The sequence below is a fragment of the Centruroides sculpturatus genome, unplaced genomic scaffold, assembly GCF_000671375.1.
Source record: "Centruroides sculpturatus isolate CEXI.00-Female unplaced genomic scaffold, Cexi_2.0 scaffold759, whole genome shotgun sequence".
In the NCBI taxonomy this organism is placed as follows: domain Eukaryota; kingdom Metazoa; phylum Arthropoda; class Arachnida; order Scorpiones; family Buthidae; genus Centruroides; species Centruroides sculpturatus.
The window spans coordinates 1-25,864 of NW_019385017.1; the positions used below are offsets into that span (position 1 = coordinate 1).

The 25,864-nt window shown below is 29.7% G+C and overlaps 1 protein-coding gene across 1 annotated transcript in view; it reads left to right on the plus strand.

Moving 5' to 3' along the window:
• Positions 1-3,443: 3,443 nt before the first annotated feature.
• The window catches only part of LOC111633488, an 81,264-nt gene continuing 58,843 nt past the window's right edge, over positions 3,444-25,864 (plus strand). The window contains exons 1-2 of the mRNA XM_023378069.1: positions 3,444-3,821; positions 24,385-24,532. Of these exons, the coding sequence (XP_023233837.1) occupies positions 3,479-3,821; positions 24,385-24,532 (491 nt within the window). The 5' untranslated portion in view covers positions 3,444-3,478. The remainder of the gene's footprint in view (positions 3,822-24,384; positions 24,533-25,864) is intronic.

Consider the following 25,864-nt stretch of genomic DNA (forward strand, 5'->3'; position numbering starts at 1 on the left):
TTATTTTAAAAATTTATTGAATAATGAAAAATACAACGTATTAAAGTTGCTGTTCCGATAGTGTAGTTTTTTAATTCTTCGCTCTGTTCCTCCCGTGGGCATTAAGAGGACCTTCCTTTATATACCTATTGTTGGTTCGATTAGACCCATAGTGGGTCGACCGCAAGGTGAAGAACAGAAACCGACATATCCAGAACACATTACTCATTACAAATTCTTTGAGTTGATCGTCCAGATTCGATTCCGGGTCCTCCAGAGTGATAGGCTGATTACTTAATCAACTTGGCCTTACAACCGTCCGGATAGCGGATAAATGTTACTTTTATCAAGATTCTTAGTTCTATACTAGAATGCTATTTAGAAATGGGTTCTGTTATTTTTCACCTCGTCGGACTTCTTTTTAATAATTACAAGACTGAAAGGAGATTGAAGATTATACCCATTCAAGGAAGATTGTAGGTTCCTCTACACAATTTTATGACATTATAAACTAATAACGTAAAATCGTAGCTATAGAATTATTTGTAAATTATGATATACAGTACCATTTCAACGGTAACATTCCTTTACTTTTTTCAAATTTCGAGTCCCGACACTTGAGTCCCTTGGCTTGTGATTCACGTACCTAGTGGGCAATCTGCATTGTCAGTATCCTATAAAAAGTCTCACTGTGTTTAGAATGTTTGTATGCTGTAACTAAAGATATTATTCATAGTTGACAGGATTTTAAAAAAGGCCGCATCATCAGGCAGAGAGAAAAGCAGAGTGGCTGTTCCGCGATTTTCCTGCCATCTCGGCTGTTCTGACCTGATTGGGAGGACGGTTGGATGGTCGAGTAGTTAAGGTGTCGGCCTACCTCTCAGAGGATCCAGGAACGAATCAGATCAGTCTGAATATGTTGGGTCATATCTCTCACAATCCGATCGCCCCACTATGGGCTTCATCAAATCCAAGATGGACTCTTATCGCCCACAGGGCAAAAAGAGTAGAAAAATAAATAAATAAAACCAAACCTGATTGAGAGATATTGGGGAATACTGAGAGAATACATCAAGGGCAGACGATTAAATTAACAAACAAATTTTCATACACTGCTTCGCGTTCTGCCGTTATCACTCCAGCATCGTCGGTTTTGTTTGTAGCTGCGCCATGATAAAGAAGCATGGCTGCTACAGACTTACAACGATCATTATTAACGACGAATCCTAGTCTGTTTGGGGTGATGCAGTCGACGGGGGCACGTAAGCATATGATGCCTGTGCGCTTCCATGCACGACTGTATCGCCGCGTGAATACTGGAAATAGGATATCATACAAAGTACTAAAGGTTGCTTTGAATTATACCATTGTTCCACAGGAAGCTGTCCCTTTGCTATGATAGATATTGTAATCACTTATTATCGTTACGTTGGCACTTGTACGGTTTCATTCGATTTCAGTCTCTTTCATGGTGCATAGCTTTTCTGTCGATTATCTTATTTCGAAAGAGTTAAAAAAAAAAAAGTTCAATTCCTCTAGTCTGCTATATTGTGCTACTCTACATACCTACATTGTAAAATTAATGTGTTTCCCCCTCCAAACTTTTAAAAATCTTGTGCACGTGATATAAAATTCAATAATGTTTTAATCTACATATATTGACAATTTTCTTTGCCTAATATATATATATATTCTAAGAAATAATTTTAAACAAATATATTTACAAATCAAAATGCTATATACAGATTAAGGTTTTAGAGATATCCTAGCTTTATTATTTTAACTGAAAAATCAAAACGACGAAATGTTTTCAACGAAGCTATCATTAAATTCTTAGAGTTGAATTAATATTCACCGCTAAATTATTTATGCAAATACAATTTTTCTCTTTATAAATTTTCATGGCATTATAATTGATTCTGAATAATTTTAATTTCGATACATGAAAGAAATAAAAATTAAATTTATGTATTATAAAATAACTTGCTATATTGTCTGTAATAAATTGTATTTTTATACAGTATTCATAATCAATCGACTGTTTTGGCATCATTAATCTCATAAAGAAGATCGTAAATTGGCAGTTTTAATTAGATAACAAGCAAGAAATTCTTTTGTTCAAGCAAAATTAATTTTTTAATATTTTGGATATGATTAATTAACAGAAAATAATTTTTTAATTATTTTAATCTTATATCTTTACCATTTTATTTTATCTAAAAAATGCAATTTTATCCAAATTATGGAAATAAATAATATAATTATAAAGATTAAATCATAGAAAGAAGCTTAACAAGCTTTACTTATTAAGTTTAAAGAAGTTCTTAAAAATATAAATAAAACTTTTTTTATAAATATTGATAAAATATTAATTTTAGATTATTTATTATAAGGAATATAAAATATTTAGATAAAAGTAATCTTAATATGAATGTATTAAATAAAAAAGTTATTGTTCAAAATGTATAAATGGAATTAAAAAGTGTTTTTTTTTTTTAATTATAAATTTTGCAAATTTATTTTAAACTACAAATTAAAACTAATAAACTTTATAAATTATAATAAAAATTTAAAAATTATATATAAACTTAATTATACTTATATTTAAGTTTAAAAAAAATTGAAAAGTTTTTAAAGAGTTAAAATTCCTCAATAAAAGAATTATTCTCACATTTATTTACAAGATTAAAACAGGTAAAAAAGTAATTTTTTGTTAATTTCTAACAACAAATTAGATTAGACATATATAGTTTTAAAATTATATTTTTATAAAAAGTTTTTTTTTATAACAAATTATTGAATACTTTTATATATAGTAAAGAATTATATGTGAGAATTATATAGAAAAAATAAAAATATTAAAAATTTAAATAAAAATGCAAATAAAATAAANTTAATTTTTAAAAATAATAATATAATTTTTATATTATTGCATATTTTTAATTAAATTAATAATATTTGATAATCAGACAATATACAAATTTATATGTATTTATGTATTTTTCGTCACATTTGCAATATTTATTTATTTGGGATTTACTAAAAATATTTAAATAAAAGGTATAAAAACTTTTAATAGACTTTAACATTGTTTTTCTAACTTCTGAAACGATAAAAGTTGGCTGCGAGTGAAGATAAAGATGAAAAATCGCGTAAGTCTCGCTGCCGCATCGCAACTATCAGTCGCATTCTCGTACGGTTGTTAACGTTACGGATAATCGAAAGAGAAAAGACAGTAACGATTGTTAAAAATCGTAAACACTCGATAAAAGTAGAATTTCGACGTTAAAGTAAAGTTTTTGGAAAGATCGCTTACGATAAAAGAGCGCGTCGCAGCGCAGGTTGCGACGAGTGACGCAAAGTTGCGCTAGCGGCAATCGCGTTTAGATAGATACAGAAGAATTTCCCTCCCTTTTGAATATGTATTGACAAAATATTATATTGATATAGTTCCTTTAGATGGCGCTGGCTACTAGGAAAATTCAGGTAGACATGTGCAATGCTTATGAGTGTCAGGTTGTCGTCGGGAGCGGTTAGAAATGTATTAACAGTCGGCGAACGTCCTGCGTATTTAAGGTTAAGAAGTACGAGGCAAGTCGTTAGCCAGTCTGATTTATCGCCGCACGTTTCGCAAAACATTAAGCGTGAGAAGATGCAAGATTGTAGCAGTATTCGACACGTAGCAGCCGATAGGAAATTTTACGACATCGCTTCTACTTATAAGCAACAATTTGGCGAAGATTGTAAGAGAATTGAAGATGAGAACGATTTTCTTGACTACATCTACCGGAACATAGTCGGCCAGCCAACGTCTTTCGCAGGGCCGTACGGTCATCGACAAGGTAAGTTACGGGCGTCATGGGCGCCCCCAAGTGTAGATAGTTGGCACGTGTCTATGCGATTGGGGGAGCTTGGGGGTAAAACCCGGGCCTCTGTTTGTCACAAAGCATGCGTAAGCGTAACCTTACGACACTTAGTTTGTTCGGGGAGCTGTCGTTTTCGAGGTAGAAAAAGATGAGGAATCGTATGATGGATAGAATATTGATGTCACGTGTCGGCAACTGTTCGTGCTCGATGTCAGTTACGCGAAACTGATTACAACTTAAACATGCAAACCACGTGGTTACCACGTGTTGTTTCAAATATTTATACAAAACAGCTATTTATTTAAAAAATATTGGCAGCTTAATGATCGGGAATTGAGAAATGCAGGCGCAATTGCAGAGAGACAGGAAGAGAAAAGCAAATTTCACCAAAGACGAAGTGGATACACTGATTGAAGAAGTGAAAAGGAACAAAAGTTTGTTGTTTTCGAAAATTAATAATGCGACTACTAAAGACGTTAAGAAAAATATTTGGGCTGGTATTGCATGTAGAGTTAATACTTTGAATAGTAGTGCTGATAGAACAGCTTCTGAAGTCAAGAAAAAATGGCAGGATTTACAGACAGCTACTAGAAGAAAGGAAATCTTAAGGAGGAGGGTTGTTAAAGATGGGGATGGTACACCACCACCTAATTTTACTCCTGTGGAAGCTAAAGTTGCTAATATCTTAAATGATACTGCTATTGAAGCTGGTGTTGCCAGTTGGGTTGTATCTTTGAGTCCAGATGCTGTTCTTTATCAAAGTAGTGAAGCTAGTGCATTATCTGGTGAAGGTGATAATTCATTACTTTCTGCACCTGGTTCTAGTGCTAATGTGACTGATGAACCACAAGAATCTACAAACAGAACATTTCAACCACCTGTATTTTCAATGGCAGATAATGTTTTGGGAATTGACAGAATACCTACCACTAAGCCATTTTTTATACCTCCAGAAAGAAACTTTATACAACAGATTCCCTTTCCCATGAATGATATTTCTTTTAGAATGATCGAAATTGAGTCTCAGCGGTTAGAAGTAGAGAAACAGAGACTGGAAATCGAAAAACAACGATTAGAAGTTGAAAGAAGGCGACTAGAAATTGAAGAAGAAAGACTGAGAATAGAAATAAGGAGGACTTTAAGAGAAAGAAGTGAATCAGTGTAATTGATGATGCCAGGAATAAGTATTGTTACCTCATTAGATACTCTTGTTTATTGATGATTAAATATAATTGTTGAATGATTAAACTTACAATGCCACATTATAAAAAAAAGTAAAGATACTGTACTATTTTAAATTTTGATTGTGCATGTCTTAAATTTACAAATATATATATATTTCTATGTTGTCTTAATAGTCTATGTACTGTACTTGTTTTATATTTTATGTATTTTCCTGAATATAATGTTTAATACTCATTCTTTTAAAATATGTTTTGACATAATTTACTAAGATTAAGAAAAATTAGTTATTTTTAAGGCTATTTTAAACTTCTAATACAAAAACAGGATAATTATTGTTATAACATTATTAAAAATTAAATGAATGCAGCTTTTAAATTGCTTCCATTTTAATAGATACAAGAATATAGTTATATAATTTAAGCATTTAATCATTTTAATACTAATAGAATGGAGCTATTGTAAAAATTACTTATAAGATTTAACTTATGCATGAAATAAAGTATGATTCCATTAAATATATAAATTTTAAAGTTATATTTTGTAAAATAAGTAATAAGTAAACAATAGAAGCACAGTTTTAAATCATGTGCACTTAGTTTATTAAACTAAATCTTAAAATAGTCATGTAAATAGTTCCTTTATTTTTACTTTCTACAATTTTATGCTCCTCCATTATCATTGTGTATCATTAAATAGAATATATGTCTTTAAAAAAATATAAATCAGGGATTTGTCTTCCATAAAAAGTGATTGAAGACACTATTAAATGAATGATTTTATACTTATATGCTGCAAGAAAGACTCTGCCAAACATTTTTTATTGTGCTGTCAGAGAAGAAAGTGCTTGTAATATTTAAAAAGAAAGTTTCTTAGCTATGTGTACAGACTGTTAATTGCTGGTGGCAGTTGCAGTATCATCCACAAACTGTATCCATGTGATTTAATACCTCATTTAAATTGGAGTTATAAACTTAATTGGAGATTAAATGCTGCATTTTTTTATACATATCAATTATTTTACTAGAGATACTTTAGTTTAAATAATTCTAAAGAAAATCAAAGCAGCTATTAGGCTACATTTACTTTACTATTAATAATGGATAAAGTCTGAATTATTAAGTTCATAGGAAATAAATCTGTACAATATAACAAATATATAATCATGTAGTTTATTATAATAAACACTAAATTCTTGCATGATGCATTCAATAAGAGTTTAGCATAGTTTGTTGCTGAGAAAAACTGTGTTAAACTTGTACTCATGTAGTTAAACCTATCTTGTTGTTGTAATAACTGGAAAAAAGAATTATAGGTACTCAATAGCTCATAGTCATTATATGTAGTGTATTAATAGCTTAGAAATTAGTGATACTGTAGTATTCTCAGGGTGTTGTATACACACAAAGTATCAGAAATTGTATTAAGTATTTTGTGTATTAGTGAAGATAACATCTGCCTAGTTGCTTTAAAAAAAATAATAAAAGAAATGATTCTGGATTAATGTATTTAATCCAATATATGAAATTAGAATCATTGTATACAACTTTATATTTGTTAGAGGGGAAGAAAAAATTGTTTCTTTTATGAATCAAGTGTTGTTAGATAGGCCTAGTAGTTTGTAGTAGATGAGAGTTTTAATATGTTTAGTTGTAAAGATCAGGGAATTGACCTCATTAATCCCTCCTTAAAAATGGTCAGGAAAAATATGCCCATGTTTTTCTCAAGTCCATCTCAAAATATTATGGACTAAGTGATAGAATCATCTTGCCAGGGAAATATCCATTACCTCAGATGTGAAAAAAGTGTATTTTAATGTGAAGATCTTGTACTCAAATATTTTAATCTTTGTATATATACATAGATACACAAGAGTAGTATGTATGTATGTATGTATATATATATATATAAATATAAAAATATAAATAAAATGTGTAAACATATACATATATAGAAAAAAGTGGCCAGTTTTTTGCTGTATTGTGATCAGATTATAATTTTAATAGAAATATTTGTGAATTGTCATGTAAGCAAAACTTTTGTGTTGTATTTTGATCTTATGTATACTGATATGAATAGTAAACTGTATATTGTTTTGTAAAATGTTGAAGTTTTTATTGACTTTATAATTTTATCAATTAAGCATTAATTTTAGATAATAGAGTTTTAAACTGCATAAGCCTAAGTATGAAATATAATAAAAATTTAATATTGCTCAGATTTGTTTTAATGATATTTATTGCTTTGAAATATTAAAGTGTATATTTTATTAAGAACAATTACTGAATTTATTATAGAGTTAAAGAAAACAAGCTAATTTTTATTGACAGATTGTCATCATCAGAATTCAATCTAATTACTAACTTCTAATCTTTTGATGATTATGATTTAAATATCAATAAGATTTTGATCTCTAATTGAAAGAATATATTAATTATTAATAAAAAAGCATTAATTATTTTAAAATATTAAATCTGAATAGTAGAAATGATTAAGAACATTTAATAGACTATTAATTTAAGAATTATATGTAAATTTTTTAAATTAACTATTATATTAGTATAGGCCTAAATCAAATTTTGCTCTAATTCTTTTAATAAATTGTAATTTTAAGATTTAAATAGTTTGAAATTTTAACTTTATTTTTATTTAAACAATTAATTGAAAACAGTATGCAATAGTATATATTTTTCTTGTATACATTAATCAGTTAGAGTTATTTGATAAATAATTTTAAAATAAAACTGTTTGATGAATATATATTTTAAATTTTATTTTTAATTTTTATTTTATGTGAATTTGGCACATTCAAAATAAGCCTATATATAAATAAGTAAAATTTGATTTTATTTTAATTTCTTAAACTGCTTTTTTCTTTCACTTTCAATTTGAAAGGCAATTTTTATTATGCAATAATTTTTTCTGTTTCATAATAAATGATGAAACCGATTTTAAAATTTTTACTTGTAAAACTATTGTTAATGATTTACATGCTATATACATGCTTTACATGCTTTTGATTTTATATTAGGAATGTTGTTTGACAAATTTAGTAGAAGATTATAACAGTCTTCTTCTCAACTTACTGGAGTGAGTAAATAAACTATCACACATAAAACCTTTTTAACTAGTAATTGAACTTTAATGTAATTTATTATTGTATTAGCTGTATTAACTTTAAAGATTGCGAGACGGTGGCTCATGCAAGGAAGTATCTGTATGAGAAATTTGAACAAAGTCAATCAACTGCATGAATTTGATATATCAAAGTTTAATGTTGAACATCATCATTCTAACATTCCAATTATTGGAAATCAGTTTTGTTAAACACCTGAGGTAGGCCTTGGTGAAGGCGGAAAATGTTCGGAAATTATGTTAAAGTTCAACTGGTTAAAAAGGTTTTGTGTGTGATAGTTTATTTAGTAGAACAACATTTAAAAATTTAGTAATAGTTTTTAAATACTTTTAATTATCAATTATTTAATTTTATAACCTAAATTAATTATATTTCCTCCTACAAATAAGTATGTCAGTTTTATTAAGAATTTATACATTTATTGTTGAGTATTGTATTTTGTTGTTAATGAACTTTTCTGAATAGTTATGAATTTATTAAAACAAAAGAAAAATGGCACATGGAATTAATTATATCAATATTTTCATAATTTGCTTATTTAAATAAATAAGTAAATTTTATATATAAAAGAATATTAAATCTAAAATTTGGAATAACTTTTATACATTTCTAGTTTTAAGTAACAAAACTTTGAACATTTAAAAGTGTCTTTGAAACATAATATTTTGATTTCTAAAATTTAAAGGCAAAAGTAATTTTATTAAAAAAATATATGTTATAGTTTAAATGTACTTTTATCATCATCAATAATAATAAGTTTAATTTTTAATAAACTCATAAGACTTCTAACTTGTGTGTTGTTAAATTTAGCTTAGCTATCAAATTTAATAATTAATAAATATAAAACAAAATATATTCATTATTCATTATTGTTCTTTTATATATTTCCATATAATTTTTGATTTTGTATTGTTAAATATTGAAAAAAACCAAAAAAATTGATTGATGATTATCCAATTGTTTGTTTTTGTTTTGTATTGTGAAATAATTTAAAAAATTTTGATTATTCATTAATAACACTGTCTCTCAAGGATTGTTCTTGTCATATGACAGTTGTCTTTTTATCTTTAATGATTTGGCAAATAATTTATTTTAGATTAATAGGTTTTTCTTGTGCTTGAGATTTTTTATAAGCCAATGTGAATATAAAATTTTGATTGTTCTAAATAATATCTAGGACAGATAAATATTTTGATACCAATTGTTTCATGTTGGTTCTTGCATTGAGTTATCCTTAGATGCAGTTATTTTTCTATAACATTATTAACTTGTCATAATCTTAAGGAACACAGCTGCTATTTTGCTTATTTATCTCAAGAATATACCTAACAAAATGTTATAAAATATTTGTGAAGAGTTCAAATACATAATGAGAAGTAGAACTACTTTTTATGTAAGAATCTACATGAGTCACATTTCCATTCAATGTTAGAGTCTATTGATCAATTTTTAATTTTTATTTTGTCATAAAATGTGTTATTACTAGTTCTGCTACTAAATATTTTTTTTGTGGAAAAAGAGAAAATAATATATTTAATATATATTGGAATTTATACTCTTAAAACTATATAATATTTTTCTTTGTGATTGCACAAGTTACGTTTGTAAAAATGAGCCAATGTAGTTATCAGATTTAGCCTATTGAACAATTACATTTTTAATAAGTAATAATAAGAAATATTATAAAAGTATATTTCCAGTATTAAAAGGTTGTTTGGACTAAAGATTGATCCAGAAAGAAAACTTGGAGTAATTTTTAATTTATGTAAATAAGTATATAGATTTATATATTTATAGTTTAGTAATACAAATATGAAAATGCTGTTAAGTTCATAGATTTATAGTACTGTTATTTGTCTGATATCTCAGATTGGGTTTTAGGTTTTGACAAATACAGATTATATTATAGTAGAAATTATACTTCATAAAATGAATGATTAAATGAGTGTAAACATGTAAGCAAATTGCAATTTTTAATTTATGTAAATAAGTATATAGATTTATATATTTATAGTTTAGTAATACAAATATGAAAATGCTGTTAAGTTCATAGATTTATAGTACTGTTATTTGTCTGATATCTCAGATTGGGTTTTAGGTTTTGACAAATACAGATTATATTATAGTAGAAATTATACTTCATAAAATGAATGATTAAATGAGTGTAAACATGTAAGCAAATTGCAATTTTTGATGCAATACAATATCTTTACTATTTAGAAAAATGATACACTCCACAATTATAAATGAAAAAAAAGATATAACTGCTTTACTGGATTTTAAAATATTTCTATAAGAATGTTTGACTGTTTTTAAGCAGACAAATGTTTATCTTTGGGAATATTAAATAAAAGATATCTAAAAGTTACCTAAGAAACATAAGTAGAATTTAAAAAAAATTTATTATTTAGAACTATCAATTGGATCTTAGATTTGTTTACTGATTAGTCCTTTGAGTTAATATTGGAAGATTAATTTGACAAGGTTACAGCAAGTTTATACATGAGTGTATAACTTATTTCTAAGGTTATGAATATTTTTAATGCAAAGGAGTACAGAGAGAAACTCTTCCAATCTTTTCTATTTTTTTATCTCAAAAGATTTGATTTACAACAGACATCTATCCTAGATTCTGCAGATATTATTGGATTTTAACAGGCTATCCTATATTTTACAGAATGTGACATATTTTTAGACATATTTCACTAAATCCTCAATTTCATCAATTTAATAAGCACAAAATTCAGTACTTATTTATTTTACAAAAATGTTTTGAAAGGTACTGCCCAAAAAGTCAAGAAGTAACAAACAAAAACATGATTCATATTATTAAAATCGTGGCAATATAAAAAAGATTATACAGGTATCCCTTGCTTAATGTGGGATTTGATTAACACACGAAATTAATTGCTGCAATCCCTTTATATACATGGCAGACATTTTAATTTATGAAGCTTTACCAGCTGTCTTTACTTAACATAGATATGTGATTTTGATATACATGGTAGGATTGAGGGATTGATTAACCACATTAATCAAGGGATACCTGTAATATTTTATATTTGTTAGGAATTGTAATACTGAATTTTATGTACATTAAAATTGATTAAAATGTCAACATACAGACTATGGCACTTCAGATTTTCAAATTAGAATAAGAATAGCTTGAGTATGAGGAACACTACTCATTATGGTATGATTTATGTATTTTTTTTACTCTAGATTTATTTATTTATCTCTATTTATTATTACTCTTTATTTATTTTAAATATATATAAATTTTTATGCCAGGCTGTATACGATTTTGTGTGTATTTATAACAAAAAATATATAATAAATCAATGTAGAAATTTTTAAAATTTTAATATCATATTTAGAATAAATGAAGTACATACACTGATTTTTTTAATGAAATTTTTTAGACAATTATTGTGTATATTGTGAGTAAATGCTTGAAACTTGTTTATAGTTGTGTATGGCATGAGTCTTGTAAGACTTACAAGTATTTTACTGTAAGATACATCAAATATTTATATTTTATGTTAATATCATTCAAATTTAAATGTGAATAATAAATTCATAAATGTGATGCTGGCTTTTCTTCTTACCTGAAACATATTTTTATCAGTGAAGATTTAACTTTTTCAAAGGCAATATGAATTGTTTATTTAGTGTACATGGAAATCTTTAAAAAAATTTTGATCTTTACTCAGAGGTAGCTTTGAATTTTCACATTTTATGAAAGAATAGTTGCAGTCTTCAGTTCAGTGTAGGGGCTAGTGCTTTGCTGCATCATACTAAATATCAAGTATTTGGCACATTTGGGTCTTTTTGATGATAGTTGCAGATTTTAATCATCTTCAGTCCTCTATCTAGGTCTTTCTCTGGAATGCCTGATAGGAGATGCTGTAGCCTCTGATTTTGAGGGCTTTTGCATCTTTCAGTGAAAAATTAGAGCAATTTGCTCCTTAAAAATTTTCAGCTTTGTAATATCTGTTAGACTAGATGTTGCTTTTCGGAGAGATTAGTAAAAAGGCAGTTGGAGTAACATAACCGGTTGTGTAACAAAAGAACAAAGAGTGCACAACGATTACACACAGTCTTTACTCACGGAAGGTCAGTGCTAGAAAGGGGAGAGTGAAATGAGGTCACCTTGCCTGAGGGGTCAAGAGCGCCACCAACCTTTTATTACATCAGAAGAACATTACAAAACATTGTGATCGTTGATTCCATCATACCCCCTCAACGATTGATCGTTAATACAATCTGATATCGCGAGTAAATTTCTTAACCTTATTCACGTCTAGCGGCTTTGTTAACAAATCGGCCACCATCCGTTCACTCGGACAATAGATTACAGTAATTTCTCCCGAATTCTTTAAATCATGTACAAAATCGTATTTTGTGTCAATATGTTTCGTGCGCTGTTGTGCTTTTCCTAATTCTAAAAGTCAAATACAACTTTGATTGTCCTCAAATATTTTGATGGGTGTCGTAATTGGTAGATTTATTTCTTCTAGAAGTAGTTTCATTCATACAGTTTCTTGAGTAGCTTCTGCCAAGGCTACATACTCCACTTCGGTGGATGAAAGTGCTACACACTGTTGCTTTTTACTAACCCAATGGATAGGCCTTCCTTTTAGCAAGAGCAAATATCCTGTGTTCAATTTGCGGTCTATACTATCGCCTCCCCAGTCAGCGTCTACATAACATTTAAGTTCTAATTTTTCATCAATATTTCCTAATNTAACAGAACATACACAAATAAAGCAAACATTAATTAAAGAATACCAAAGTAGGTTATGTATACGATTTTGTGTGTATTTATAACAAAAAATATATAATAAATCAATGTAGAAATTTTTAAAATTTTAATATCATATTTAGAATAAATGAAGTACATACACTGATTTTTTTAATGAAATTTTTTAGACAATTATTGTGTATATTGTGAGTAAATGCTTGAAACTTGTTTATAGTTGTGTATGGCATGAGTCTTGTAAGACTTACAAGTATTTTACTGTAAGATACATCAAATATTTATATTTTATGTTAATATCATTCAAATTTAAATGTGAATAATAAATTCATAAATGTGATGCTGGCTTTTCTTCTTACCTGAAACATATTTTTATCAGTGAAGATTTAACTTTTTCAAAGGCAATATGAATTGTTTATTTAGTGTACATGGAAATCTTTAAAAAAATTTTGATCTTTACTCAGAGGTAGCTTTGAATTTTCACATTTTATGAAAGAATAGTTGCAGTCTTCAGTTCAGTGTAGGGGCTAGTGCTTTGCTGCATCATACTAAATATCAAGTATTTGGCACATTTGGGTCTTTTTGATGATAGTTGCAGATTTTAATCATCTTCAGTCCTCTATCTAGGTCTTTCTCTGGAATGCCTGATAGGAGATGCTGTAGCCTCTGATTTTGAGGGCTTTTGCATCTTTCAGTGAAAAATTAGAGCAATTTGCTCCTTAAAAATTTTCAGCTTTGTAATATCTGTTAGACTAGATGTTGCTTTTCGGAGAGATTAGTAAAAAGGCAGTTGGAGTAACATAACCGGTTGTGTAACAAAAGAACAAAGAGTGCACAACGATTACACACAGTCTTTACTCACGGAAGGTCAGTGCTAGAAAGGGGAGAGTGAAATGAGGTCACCTTGCCTGAGGGGTCAAGAGCGCCACCAACCTTTTATTACATCAGAAGAACATTACAAAACATTGTGATCGTTGATTCCATCATATTCATTATTGTTCTTTTATATATTTCCATATAATTTTTGATTTTGTATTGTTAAATATTGAAAAAAACCAAAAAAATTGATTGATGATTATCCAATTGTTTGTTTTTGTTTTGTATTGTGAAATAATTTAAAAAATTTTGATTATTCATTAATAACACTGTCTCTCAAGGATTGTTCTTGTCATATGACAGTTGTCTTTTTATCTTTAATGATTTGGCAAATAATTTATTTTAGATTAATAGGTTTTTCTTGTGCTTGAGATTTTTTATAAGCCAATGTGAATATAAAATTTTGATTGTTCTAAATAATATCTAGGACAGATAAATATTTTGATACCAATTGTTTCATGTTGGTTCTTGCATTGAGTTATCCTTAGATGCAGTTATTTTTCTATAACATTATTAACTTGTCATAATCTTAAGGAACACAGCTGCTATTTTGCTTATTTATCTCAAGAATATACCTAACAAAATGTTATAAAATATTTGTGAAGAGTTCAAATACATAATGAGAAGTAGAACTACTTTTTATGTAAGAATCTACATGAGTCACATTTCCATTCAATGTTAGAGTCTATTGATCAATTTTTAATTTTTATTTTGTCATAAAATGTGTTATTACTAGTTCTGCTACTAAATATTTTTTTTGTGGAAAAAGAGAAAATAATATATTTAATATATATTGGANCATCAGAAGAACATTACAAAACATTGTGATCGTTGATTCCATCATACCCCCTCAACGATTGATCGTTAATACAATCTGATATCGCGAGTAAATTTCTTAACCTTATTCGCGTCTAGCGGCTTTGTTAACAAATCGGCCACCATCCGTTCACTCGGACAATAGATTACAGTAATTTCTCCTGAATTCTTTAAATCATGTACAAAATCGTATTTTGTGTCAATATGTTTCGTGCGCTGTTGTGCTTTTCCTAATTCTAAAAGTCAAATACAACTTTGATTGTCCTCAAATATTTTGATGGGTGTCGTAATTGGTAGATTTATTTCTTCTAGAAGTAGTTTCATTCATACAGTTTCTTGAGTAGCTTCTGCCAAGGCTACATACTCCACTTCGGTGGATGAAAGTGCTACACACTGTTGCTTTTTACTAACCCAATGGATAGGCCTTCCTTTTAGCAAGAGCAAATATCCTGTGTTCAATTTGCGGTCTATACTATCGCCTCCCCAGTCAGCGTCTACATAACATTTAAGTTCTAATTTTTCATCAATATTTCCTAATTTAAGTTTCTTCTTTTTTGTCGAATTCAGATAATGAAAGATTCTTTTTACTTCCACCCAATTACTTTCCGAAGGTTTTGTTACTTTTCTCGCTAATATCAATGTACTTATCACAATATCTGGACGTGAGTTAGTTGCTAGATATAATAAAGATCCAATAGCATTTCTGTATACATTGTTGTTTTTGAACGTATCAGGCATTTCATTTCTTCTTAAGTGTCCTGTATCCATAGGAATATTAGATGGTTTTGAATTGGATGAGTTAAATTCCTGCAATTTATTTTCGATATATCTTTCTTGGTGGAGTGAAAATATTCCGTTCTCGTCTCTTTCAAATTGTATTCCCAGATAATATTTTAAGTCACCTAAATTCTTGATTTTAAACATTTCTTTCATTTCAGTCTCAAATTCAGTTAACGTATGTTCGTCTGTGGTCATTGCTATTACGTCATCTACGTGAATTGCTAAATACAAGCATCTTTTATATCCTCTGGTATAAAGACAGGGATCAGCTACACTTCTTTTAAATCCTTTAGATAGCAATGTTTCATTGAATTTTTTATTCCATTCATTTGCTCCTTGTTTCAAGCCATATATATTTTTCAATAATTTGCAAACCATGTCTGGCGATCCTTCTTTGTATCCTTCAAGTTGTTTCATGTATACCTTGTGTGATAAGTCTCCGTCTAAGTAAGCTGTTTCGATGTCATAATGCTTAACTTTCACGTTCTTAATTCCGGCTATAGTTAGGAGTGTTCGAAGGGTGGCAGTTTTGATCACGGGGCATATACGTCATCGTAGTTAAAGCCATACTTTTGTGTGTACCCTTGAGTGACTAAACGAGCCTTAAAATGATTAACTTTATTGTTTTCGTCTCTCTTAATTTTGTATACCCATCTGCTTCCTACTGCAGTTTTACCTGGAGGTAATTTCATAATTTTCCATGTGCTGTTATTTTTCATGGCTGCTATTTCCTTATCCATGGCTTCGCTCCATTCTTTGGAATGTTTGCCTACGATTGCCTTGCTATATTCTCTCGGTTCTACTCCATCATCAGTCACCGATAAATTTATTGTTTCAATTAACCTTATAGGAGGTACTCCCTTAGTAGTTCTTTCCGATCTCCTTAAATGTATGCCAGTTTCTTCCATTTCTTGTTCCCTTGTTTTCGTTTCGCATTCTTCTTTTAAATTTGTATTATTAATTGTAACTTGTTTCGAATTTTCATTATCATCATGCATATTGATTTTGGAGTCTCTGTGCTTGACGTTTTCCAGAAAGTGAACATTTCTGCTGTTGACTAATACAGACCAATTACATGTCTTCCAACACTCTACAAATTATTGACATCCTGTATCACAAACAAAATATACAAACATGTTGAAGAACACAACATTCTTACAGAACAACAAAAAGGTTGCCGTAGAAATCACGGGATGCAAAGAACAGTTACTTATTAACTCCTACGAATTACACATTCATACACTAAGGACATACAAATGGAGTTTGGCTTAGACAAATGCAAAAAACTTTACATAGAAAAAGGAGTTCCAAAGAAAGAATTTGCACTTGGAAATGGAGATGTTATTGAATCTATGGAAGAGAGTGAGATCTACAAGTATTTAGGATTCCAACAAGTCAAGATAACAGAACATACACAAATAAAGCAAACATTAATTAAAGAATACCAAAGTAGGTTAAATGCTATTCTCAGAACACAGCTAAATGCAAAACACACAGTTAAAGCAATAAACACATATGTCATCCCAGTACTCTTATACTCTTTTGGAGTTATACATTGGACTCACACAGATCTCGAGCAACTCCAAAGGGAAACAAGAACAACACTTACTAAGCATAAACATCATTATCCTAAATCCGGTGGATGTGGCTGATTAATATAGTAAACCTTCACTACAAACAAATACAGTTACTGCAAGACTTTTTCTACAAAAAACAAGAAACGTCACAGTTAAGTAAAGCAGTAACTCTAGCAGACTCAAATAAAACACCATTAAACTTAAACTCACATCACATGGATATGACACAACATATAAAAAGCATAGACACCATTAAGAAATCGTGGGCTTGAAAGGCACTCCATGGCATACATCTGTATGACTTGGCCCAGGATTCTGTTGACAAAACAGCTAGTTATCTTGGGGATGCCTCTTAGGGGAGATGGAAGGATTCATGATTGCCATACAGAATCAAATCATAAATACTAAAAACTACAGAAAACACATACTCAAAGATAGAGCACTCAAAAATGACAAATGCAGGAAATGTCACATTGTGCCAGAAACTATACAACATATCACTTCTGGTTGCAAGCTCTTGGTAAGACAGATTGTTTACATAGACATAATCAAGTAGCAAATATACCAAGAGCTTGCAAATAAACACAAATTACTAGACATCCATGGACCACACTATAAATATATTCCACACAGTGGCATAGCTACTGTGTAGCAGTTGGAGCAAACTGCTCCAGGCACACAAATCATGAGTGTGCCAAATTAGTAAGTTTTTCAAAACTAAAATTAATCAAAACTTATTTAAGAAGCAGCATGTCACAATACCATCTTATTTCTTTGGCTACTATATCAACTGAAAAAACAATAACTTGTCAACTTGATCTGGAGAAAGCAATTGACTGATTTGCAAATGAAAAAGTGAGAAAACTAGAAAAAAAATTCAAAATTGTTATATATTTGTTATGAAATTAAATTTGCATACATTTTGTCAATACAGTTCATATAATATGTAGTAAATATTATTAGGTACTCCATACTTAAAAAATTATATTTGGTTTACATTGGATATCTTATTGTTGAAATGCCTTGAATCTTAAATAAATTGTTATTAAGTAAGGTTTTAAATCGGAATAATTAGATATGTGTTTTTAAACAAAATGTTCAAAACAAATTTTGTGAGATCTTTTTTGAGGAACTAGTGGGTACACCAATTCTACTTGCTCCAAGGTGCTGAATATGTAGCTATGCCACTGATTCCACAGACAGTATTGGAAAACAACATGCACAAAATGTATTACGACAGAGCCATAATCACAGATAAAACAATTTACCACAACAGAGCAGACATCACACTCATTGACAAACACAATAAAATCACATACATTATAGACATATCCATTCCAAACACTCACAATATACAAAACACATTCACTGAAAAAATTAGCAAGTATACAGAACTCACCCAGGAAATAAGGCATCTGTGGAGGATGGAAAGCGTGCTTATTGTACCTGTCGTTCTCTTCTGTACAGGTGTGATACCACACACACTACACAATAGCCCGGGAACATTACAATTGAATAGAAACACATACATCACACTACAGAAGGCCACTATATTGAATACATGCCATATTGTTATGAAATTCCTGAATACAGACACAGACACTGACACACTTATTTAATTTTAGTTTTTGGTTTCTATGCCTTGACTCTGGTCTGACATAGTACACAGCTACCGGTGTGAACCGAGTATAACCCACTAAACCAGGCATGGCTAACATACGGCCTGTCTAATGAATTCATGTGGCCTGTGATCAATCTTTCAATATTAGTTACTCAAGTCTGAATAGCTCTATGAAAAATTCTGACACCTAAAAAAAAAAATGGTCAATGTGTGAGGCTCTGGACAGGTCCGAACCCTCACTAAAATTTGCATTAAAATAATTGTTTTAAAGAAAAAATATATAGTAGTTAGAGAGATTTATTCTATGAAAACGCGACACTAACTTTTAAACAATAGAAGAATGTAAGTCCGTTGACCATTTCCGGTTGGAGATCGAATTAAACTTCGATTTTGACCTCTCCCGCGCCCCCGAAAGGTTTCGAATTGTCATCAGGTGACGACGGGAGATCAATCGGAAAGGGGAATCTGAGAGAAAACGGATAAAACCCCGGAAATTCGAGGACGCGACGGCTTCTTCTCCCGAAAGTTCCAAGTGACGGATCTGTTGTTGTGTGTGTGTCTCGCACCCATCTTCGTCTCCATCTCCCGACCTCGGATCGACATCTTTCCATCAACGGAAGTCGACCGCATCGTCCCGGAGTCGTCGAGACGTGATGGAATGGTTCATTCGCGAACAAGGGACACTCCTTCAAAATGGGACTATCTTGGAAAGGAGAGGAAGACCCAGAGGCCGCAGCTGCCGCAGAACTTCCAGGATCGTGGAAATCTTGTAAGCTTCTTTCGTGTTTAATAAAGGTTGTGTTGTTTGTAAACGAAGCATCTATCTTTGACTCAACTGCTTCCACATGTCGTTGATTGTTACCGCTCGGCAGTCCAAACGGCAAGGGAGACGATGACGATATATATCACATATTATTGTTCGTCGAGTAGTTTAAATTTCTCCCCCCTCGGCCCCCACAAATGACTCACTGTGTATTTAGAGTTAACCCTCCATTACAAATCTCGTAAGTACAGTATAGAATGTTGATAAAGCATGATAATGTGAAATATGTATTTGTAATCTCTATCTACAATTTAATCTCTACGAGGTGACACCATAATGAGATCTCGCACCACCTCAAAATCTTCCTAGGGCAGCCTCTGGTTTGGCCCGTGGAAAAAGTTTTCTTTCCAATTTGGCCCAGGGGCAAAAACTGTTGGTCATCCCTGCACTAAATCCAACATAATAATAATAATTATTACATATGCAAAATAATAATAATAATTATTATTATTTTGCAAATGTCATGCTCAGCTGATACTGGTTCCAAGTACTATGTTGGACTAAAGTCAAAGCATAGATACCCAAACAAATGTTACACTAAGCTGTGTTATTGGTATATATGTCAACATCTAGAAACTTCCTGACAATGTGACATGTGTTCAATATTGCAGCTATTCTGTCATGTATATGTTTTTATTAAGGTTTAATGTTTCTAGACTGTTGTGTAGTGTATATGGTATAACACCAGTAGAAGAGAAGACAACAGGTACAATAAATACTTTATCCATCCTCCACATCTGTCATATTTCTTGAGTGAGTAGAGTGTACTTGTTGATTTTTTCAATATGAGCAATTTTTATGTTATGAGTGTTTGGAATAGAGATGTCTATTACATAAGCAATCTTACTGCACTTGTTGGTGAGAGTGATGTCAGGTCTATTGTGATGAATAGTTTTATCTGTGATTATGGCTCTGTTATAGTATTTGTGTGTGTCATTTTTTAATACTGCCTGTAGAGTATATTTGTAGTATGGTACCTGGTTTTTAATAATCTATGTTTATGTGCAATGTGCTATTTGATTATGCCTATGTAAGTAATTTGCAACCATAAATTGTATGTTGTATTGTTTCTGGCAGAATGTAGAATTTTCCTCTAGAGTCCTTTGTTAGTGATGTATCCTTCAGGATGTGTTTTCTATAGTTTTTAGTGTTTATGACTTGATCTTGCATGGCATTCATAAACCCTCAGTCTCTTTAAACAGACATCCCCTATTTAGCCAGTAGTTTGACACAGTTTTGTTAACATACTCTTGATCTAGGTCGTAGGCATCCTGCCATAAAGTGCCTTTTGGGCTCATAACTACTTAGTGGTTATGTTATTTATGTGTTGAGCTATATCCAGGTGCTCAGAATGTAAGTTTAAAGGTATGGTTACTGTCTGCCAGAGTTATAGTTTTATATAATCTTGATGTTTCTTGTTTTTTGTGAAAAAACTGCTGCAGTGTCTGAATTTGTTTGTAGTATAGTTTAACTATATTAGTAAGGCCATAGTCACGGCCATCTTCTTTACAAGGAAGAGTTAGTCTTTCTATGGATGATTTTGGGTGATGTTGTTTATTCTTAGTAAGCGTTCTTGTTTCCCTTTGGAGTTGCTTCAGTTGCTCCTTACTGTTTAGTAAAATATCCATTTTCATAATTAAAAAAATGTACTGAATTTAGTACATTAATTATAGGATATTATATGTATACTAAAAAAAAGTCCAAATTAATATAAAAAATATTTACATTTATGTCAGAAAAGGCAGAAGTTTAACTTATGTCTACAGAAACAAAACATTAAATCTGGTCTTGTGTATAACAGTTTGAAAGCTTTATTTGGATTTTTGTAGTATAACTTGGCTGCAGAAAAAATATGGCCAAATAGATATAAAATTTTCATCTATCCCAGAACTATGTTATTTTTATTTTCTTCATATCCTGTATAAGCTGCTTCTTTAGATTGTGTAATTTTTATGAAATTTAATTGCTATCTGTATTAAGTTTCGTTGCAATTAACTTTAATGTTTCTTTTTTTTTATTTCAATTTCTTTAACTTGTAGAACAAACATCTAACAATAACAGGTTTCTTCATACAGAGATATTAAAATTTTAATTTTTGCATTGCTTTATTACTTTCTTACCTCAATCAAAAACTTCATCAAAAACTTCAGATTATGAGGCGTTAAATAGAATTAAAGGAAATATTTTAATCTTGCAAGCGCTATTCTGTTCGAATTCTCTATTCGATTTTGAATTGCCTGAAGACGACGTACATATTTACGTTGAAAGCGCTTGCAAGATTAAAATATTTCTTTTAATTCTATTTAACGCCTCATAATCTGAAGTTTTTGATTGAGTTAACTGTGGCGTGACATCCGAGCCGAGTATTTAATACTTTCTTACCTTCTAATACATCAAACTTGCATTCTTTAACTCATCAAATATTGGAACAAACTAGAATAATTTTGAGAAAACATGCAAATACAGTTATGTCTGTTTAGACAAGCAAGCATAAATGCTATGCAAGAACTTCCAGAAGTTTCCAGCAAGATGAATTGCATAGCTGTTTACAAGAACAACAAATTATACATACATACATACATATAGTATAATGTACTATTATTGTGTTTTCTACCTTTTTACTACTAGAAATCTGTCTAGAAGGAAAGCCAATATTATAAAAAAAATCTCCAACATCTGAAATGTAGATAACTTAAAATTACATATCATGCATTGTCTTTCAGCAAATAATACATATTTGCATTAAATACAAAATGGAGTGTTTTCGGCCTATTTTAGGAGCTGTCATCAAGCATCTTTACAGAATGTTAGATATTCTAATTCTAATTTAGAAAATTATAATCTGTATGTATGTTTGAATGTATGTAAATTTTAAGTTATAAACTTAATATTGTGATAAAGAGAATGAAGATTGAATAAATGCTTAAAATTGCAAGTTTTGTCTGTAGTCTTTCTACAAATTGTTCTTTTATTTCACAGCCTTTCCTAGTTATCAAGTTAGCCTCATCTATAGTCTGAGGTTGTCAAGCAAACATTTAGATGATGCTACTACTTTTCATTAAGGACTTCTAATGCTTTTTCAAGTTGCAGACATATCTCAAGTAAATCCTTCTTGAGACATGTTTGTGATTTTTTAAAGCATTTTTTTAGTACCCATTTGTTCTTATATCATAAATAGGAATTCTTTAGATCTTTATTATATCTTAAATATTTCATAAGTATCCATTCAAATATTTGGTATATCTGTTCTAGATTGCTCTTTGATATTATTTAATTTAGTATAAAACAACTAGTTTTTTATTTTTTTAGTAACTTAAATTTAAGTTTTACATCTACAGTACTTCATTAATTACTTTTCTTTAAACAAAATACTCTTTATTTTTCCATTTTTAGCATAGCCAAAAATGCCTTTTTAAAACAGCCAGAAAGTCTTGACAGTGTTCAACTATTTTTATTATCTAATGGAATTGGTATAACTATTTTTGTTTGTAAATAATTGTAAAATTAACACTGTTCCTTGGTTTTTAGTAACTTTCATTTTAATTTTAAACTTGGTTAAGTCAAGTTTGTAAAATTTTCTTTAAGATTTTGTTAAGAAGCCAAATTTCATTAAATTAACATTTTTATTTCAAAACAAAAGGTGCAATTAACACTGTTCCTTGGTTTTTAGTAACTTTCATTTTAATTTTAAACTTGGTTAAGTCAAGTTTGTCAAATTTTCTTTAAGATTTTGTAGATTTTTGCATAATTTTTGTAAAGTGCTATTAAAAGTAAACGAGGATAAAAGTAAAAGAGGATAAAACAAACTTGTCCTCATATTGTTATTGTAATTAACAGTATGTGAGCCATAGAGAATAAATATACTTATGCAAGTCATTAAAGATCACAGGCAATACTTAAACAGCCAGGGCTTTATAACACGTGTAAGTAAAAATTATTATGTAATCTATCGATAGTGGTGCCGCGAAGCTAGGTCATATATATACATAACATTATGTTAAATTTTCAGTAAATTAATTTACTATTAAGTATAGTAATTTAGTAATATAGTCCGTGAAACTGCAAATGCACAGAGTTTGATTATCATAAAACACAAAAAAACAAATTTCTGGATCATACGGAATTTCGATTATTAGTTCTATCAAGTTAGAATAATTGAAATCCACTGTATTTTCAATTGGCAATGTATAAATAACTACATCTATGAAATATATCAATTTTCACGAAAAAATTACAACTTATTTACAAAACCATGATTCATTTACGAACTGAATATTCTAAATAAACGGATTAAATTCAATTGAAAGGATAACAACACAATACTTGGGCGATCTGTCAAGAGGGAAATGCTTACAAGCAGGACCTTTTACGACAAATTAGTTTAGATGTAAGATACGTGAAAATCCGAAAAATATCACTCGACTAGCCTATTGGTGTGGTGCTAATCCACGACCAGCAAGAGTTCAGATGGTTTTATCCACTCGGCCACTTGTGGGCGTGTAAACATAAAATTATTGTTGAACCATACGAAATTTTCATTCCTGTGCACCCGCTATAACATTTTGCATATTATTTTCCTGTTATTAGTCACTGTAGTTTCTTCAAACATTATAGAACAGGCAAAGCACAATAACATTTAGAAAGAAGCAAAAATATAAAATTAATGTAAAAAGTAATTAGTAATAATTATTCTTTTCAGATACTTTTATTTTATATTTCACTGAAGAACTTTTATACAGCGATAACACAGGAACTAATATATATNTGATGAATTTGTAATTATCATATTCAGCATATTATCTTATGAAACTTTTTGGAAACTTAAAATTCTATGCTACTTTCTTCGAAATTATTAAAATTAGTTGAATATAATGTTTATCTTAAATGCTAAGCTTAAATGGTACTACTAAATTTATCAGTACGTATTTCAAAAATTTTTCAAATAAATGATAAATATTGTATTTTATAGTGGTCTATTGTGATTACATGGCTTCAGGAAAACCATTACAGTTTATTGAAGATTTTATTCAGAAAGAAGTATTGCCTATGTATGGTAACACTCATACAACAACGAGTGTAACTTCTCTACAAACAACTTTATTTCGCCATGAAGCAAGGTATTACAATAATAAAAATCTAATATTTTTGTATTAGGCTGTGTCCATATTAGTAAAAATTTGCATTGTGTATCAAATGTAAATTGTTTTAGTATTTCTCAATAGATATTAAAAGATTGCTGTATGATTTTTTTGTCAATTGTATAGTTTTGTAAATTACAATGATGGAGTTAAACAAAGAAAATGTGTTACTTTTGATACAAGAGTACAAAAAATATGTACAGTACTTTTCTATATCCCGTGGGATCCTAGTCACAGATACAAAAAATTAATCATCTGTGCATAAATCTTGCAAATGTCCACATTCAAATATAGGTGCAGCACAAATCTCTTTGATGTCTTTCCAAAAACCAACAGTGCATCCTGTGCATTGAACATGGAAAAAATTCTTGTGTGTGTTCTTGTATGCTTCATTTACTAATGTGGACCTGGCTTTACATATATTGTATCTATGTAACAAGTATTATTTTTCCTCTTTCAGAATTTTTTTATGTATCTTTTAGATGTAGCATAAGAATGTTTTATCAAAATAATTAAAAATAATTACATTTTATTTCTAGATAAAAAAATTAATTGGAGATTCAAATATTATATTTTAATGCATGTAATGTATTGGGTTGTTTGGAAAGTAAGTTTGTTTTTTTCCCATGGAAAAAAACACAATATTTTTAAAATAAATAAATATTTTATTGAATTATATATCAACCATTTTTGTCAAACCTGTTGTCATTGTTTCTAGTAGTAGCATGATTTCACATTCATAAAAGTTTCGATTATTGCTTACAAAAAACCGATCCAAGTGATTTTTGACAATGTCATTTCAAGTAAATGTCTTACATTTAAAAAAAAATTTGTATAGACCGGAACAAGTAATAATCTGAGTGTGTCTGATCTGGCGAATATGGTTGGTGCGATAGCATGTCCCCTCTAAGTTATAACAGTTTCTGACGAGTTACCAAACTTGTGTGAAATTTGACATTATCGTGGTAAAACACTACACCTGTTTTGTTGATAAATTCTGGCCACCTTTTCTGTTTGATGATATTACTCAATTTGTTTACTCGATGGCAGTACACTTTCGAATGAATTGTTAAATTGTCCAAAAAAATATTTCCTTAAAATCCCATCAAAGATAGCATCTCTCCTTAAGAACATGTGGAACCCATATATCAAGCTTTGAAACGAAACCAATTTGTTTCAAGTAATCATAAACGGTTCAATTTGACAAATTTAATCTCTTAGTGATGTCACGTGTTGTTATTTGGCAGTTTGCTTCAATCAGTACCTTTATTTTGTTTTCATTGGCTTCAACTGGCCATCCAGAACATGGTG